The 3,491-nt window shown below is 33.1% G+C and overlaps 1 protein-coding gene across 1 annotated transcript; it reads right to left on the reverse strand.

Moving 5' to 3' along the window:
• Window positions 1-356: 356 nt before the first annotated feature.
• Window positions 357-2,407, reverse strand: LOC131067273 (GDSL esterase/lipase At2g23540-like). The gene is made up of 4 exons (XM_058002221.2): window positions 2,149-2,407; window positions 1,665-1,789; window positions 762-998; window positions 357-644 (listed from the first exon to the last, which is right to left on the reverse strand). The coding sequence occupies exons 1-4, from the start codon at window positions 2,405-2,407 to the stop codon at window positions 357-359; spliced, it is 909 nt and encodes a 302-aa protein (XP_057858204.2).
• Between the last annotated feature and the right edge of the window lie 1,084 nt (window positions 2,408-3,491).

Genomic DNA, 3,491 nt, shown 5'->3' on the forward strand with positions numbered 1-3,491 from the left:
TTTTTCAATTTGGAAAAAATAAAAATGAGCATCTAATGGTTTGGAAAGCTGGAATATTCTATAATAGGGATATTTGTAGATGGATTTATCTCATTTGTTAGAGTAATTAGTAAGAGAAGATAAGAATGATTAATTCTTTGTTTTCTAATAGACTATAGTTCTTTCTTGCCTTGTATTCTTCATTTCTGATGATAAATTTTTACCTTTATAAAATATTATCTATTTGAAACTTAAATGATAAAATTTTACTGCAAAATTAATAAATTCAACTGATGAACGTATAACCTTATCATAGCCACCTATACGATGATTTCAAATCTCCTCAATATAATCTTTTTTAACAAACTTTAAAATGATTAATAAAGAAATGAAAATAGTAATGAGTATGCCTTACCGTAGTCTTCGCCATGCTGAATCATGTCAATAAGGAAATCGTAGGAATTAAGTAGAATAAGGGACATTCCATCCATTTGTTGATTTAGCTGATCTACAAGTGACTTCAGACCAGTGTTGTATTGCATTGCCAACTGATTTGCAAAATCCAAACATTCCCCATTGCCGAGAAACAGTCTGACAATTGGAGTACATCCTAGAGCGGCAATGTCTGATACAAGAAATTTTCTAGCCCCAACATGGTAAAGCCTCTGCAAGTTTTAACAGAAAATAATTGAAGTTTTCTCACTAGTGTTATAGAAAATAGGGTTATTAGATATACATTTTGACCTAAATGGCTGTAAAATCAAGTGTATGAGAGAACTTACCGTTATGTATGAATTAAAATTAGTCAGCAACGAAGTAACGAATTGTTCAGGAGTCGTCGTATTTTGGAATGTAGAATTCAACAGATAGTTGAAGATGTCATTTCCTCCAATTGAAATGCAGTATAAGGACTCAACCAGGGAAGATTTGGGGTTTTCTGATCCAATATACTTATGGGTCTGTTTCTTCATCATGAAATTCTCGAATTGCTGAACTTGGGTACTCATGGGGATAATATTCTGCAAGAGTGAACAAATTTTATCACATAAGATAGGGAGGTAATTTTTTTTTTCTTTTTTTGACAATTAAATGAAGAATATGAGAAAACATAGATATGTAAGAATTTGCTTGGGTTTCCTCTGATAATGAAATAGAAATCCGTGTTCATTATCAAGTCTAAGATCACAGAAAGCTACATGAATAGAATTGTCATATTCTGCATTAATAAATTAAACATAATAAAGACTTGGTTCAAGATTTAGAAACATGAACAAAAATAGTATTAAACAAAAGAATAGCACATGCCTTTCTCCTCTGCACTTAGATAGCAGTCTACCTTAATAATTAGCATGCTTATCAGAAAAAGAAAAAAGCGCTATCCAAGTTAGATAAGGGCAGATGGATTCTCGGAAGGTACAGAAGAGAAATGATTGCTATCATAAATCATACTAAATTCCCACTTTGAACTGTGTCTATGGGAGTGATGGCAAGCAAGATTGCACAGTACATTAATTTATTAATCTTGTAAATAGTATAATATCGATTGCTAAGATGTAATTTAGATATCTTGGTGTCCTTTCTCTAGTTTCTATATTGCCTGGTCTTACATGTAAGACAACCTTTCTCTATTCGTTTTAAGACATTGAATTGCATAAACACAATTTTAGCTGTAGTTTAGAAACTACCAATGTGGCCCCTGTTGAGTCAAGCAATCCACTACCTCCTGATGCGAAATTGACGCCAACTGAAAAGTTTGAATTTGGTTCTAAAAATGGAGGCAAGAAGTAAGGTAGCCCCAAGAATGATGTAGCTGCAAATACACAATATAATGCTTTAAACTCCTTGAAAAACTTAAAAGATCACATTTTAGACCAGCTGCTTCTTTCTAAAGATTAAATTTAATTGTTTAAAATAGACCATCCTCAAGGAACTATCCATATTAAACCTTTGAACGTTTGAAAAAGTTTTAAGAGGGACAAATATATAAATTTTGGTTCATCCTCAATAAACTAGTTGATGTAAAAACTCTCCTTAAGTTTTAACAATTGCGCCCTTAAGCCATATTTTAGCCTTGTAAAATCTAACCGAGAATATGTTTATACTCCAATAGTCAAAAGAACCCAAGCCACTAATATTTTATGATGAACAGAATGAATGAGAAAGCAGTACCTAAGAAATCAAAGGTTGTGCGGCCATTGGTGAAGCGACCAGTTGGATAAGGGAAATAAGAGACGCCATAGGGTGTAAAGTTTGCTCTTGCAGTGCAATGGGGAATGAAATTGTTGGTGCCGGCGTCTGCTAAAGAGTCTCCAAACACGTACATTGCTGGCACGTAAGGACCAGATGCTCCCACCAGGGCAATACTTAAACAGCTTAAGCTCAATCCCACAAGAACAAAACTAATCCTACTGTTGAACAATGGATTCATGACGTATACAATCAATCTTACAATCTTTTTTTCCCTTGAGTTCTCCTGTTCAGTCAGAAAAAACAACACTGATAACACTACACCCTGCTCGACGAAGATTAAAAACACCATGAACATGGAATGTTGTATTTTATTCTCAAATGCATGGAAACGAGCCAAAAATGTGGATATTTTTTGTGGGCTTTGGTTCTGGCAATCGGTGAATCCAACGTACAGGAAAGTCAAAAGATAATGCTCAGGTTTGTGTTGGAATGATCGATACACAGACGAGATAAAGGTCGAGTGTTTTTTAATGTAATATGCTTTACACGTTAATAACAAAAAGATGGTATCTAGGGAAGATGATTCGATAATTGAAGAAGATTAGCATCTATAAGGATATTGCAAATAGATTCTAAAAAATGGTATGTTTCAAATTTTACAAATAAAAATAAACTAAAATAATAATATGATAATATATAAAATATAAATATAAATAATATAACATAATACTATACGATAATTTATATTTACTTATTTTAAAAATGTTTTGATTATTTTGAAATTAAAATTAAAAAGTTGATAAATATTATTATTTATATTATTAATTAAGATTTACACAAAATCACAATCTATCCAATGCAGAAGCGTATTTTAACAGGTGACAGGCTAACAAAACTGGGCTTTATGGGTTCCTTTTGTTGTCTGATGTGCTATGAGCACGAGGAAATGTTAGATCATTTATTTGTGTATTGTGAGGTGGCACAAGAGTGCTAGAAGTTTTTCTTGGGGAAATTAAACTATTATGGTCGCATGCCAGCATTGTTAATAGAAATCTTCCTGTGTTGGCCTATGAAAGCAAATATGTGGATTGATTATATTCATGTGATTTTGCAAGATTTGGGGGAGTACACAATAAGTCATGGTTTTAGAGAAGCCAATACCGATGCAGACTTCCTTTCTAAACATGCTATTGATCAGAATGTAGTGTCAATCATCTCTTCTAGTTCTCGGGCATGGAGAGGCTTTATTTTAGCAGGAGGACTGAGTGCGGAGTATGAGCTGATATGCTAGATTAGGGAAAGGAGTATCCAGAAGAGATTGA

The sequence above is a fragment of the Cryptomeria japonica genome, chromosome 7 (assembly GCF_030272615.1).
Source record: "Cryptomeria japonica chromosome 7, Sugi_1.0, whole genome shotgun sequence".
NCBI classification, from domain to species: domain Eukaryota; kingdom Viridiplantae; phylum Streptophyta; class Pinopsida; order Cupressales; family Cupressaceae; genus Cryptomeria; species Cryptomeria japonica.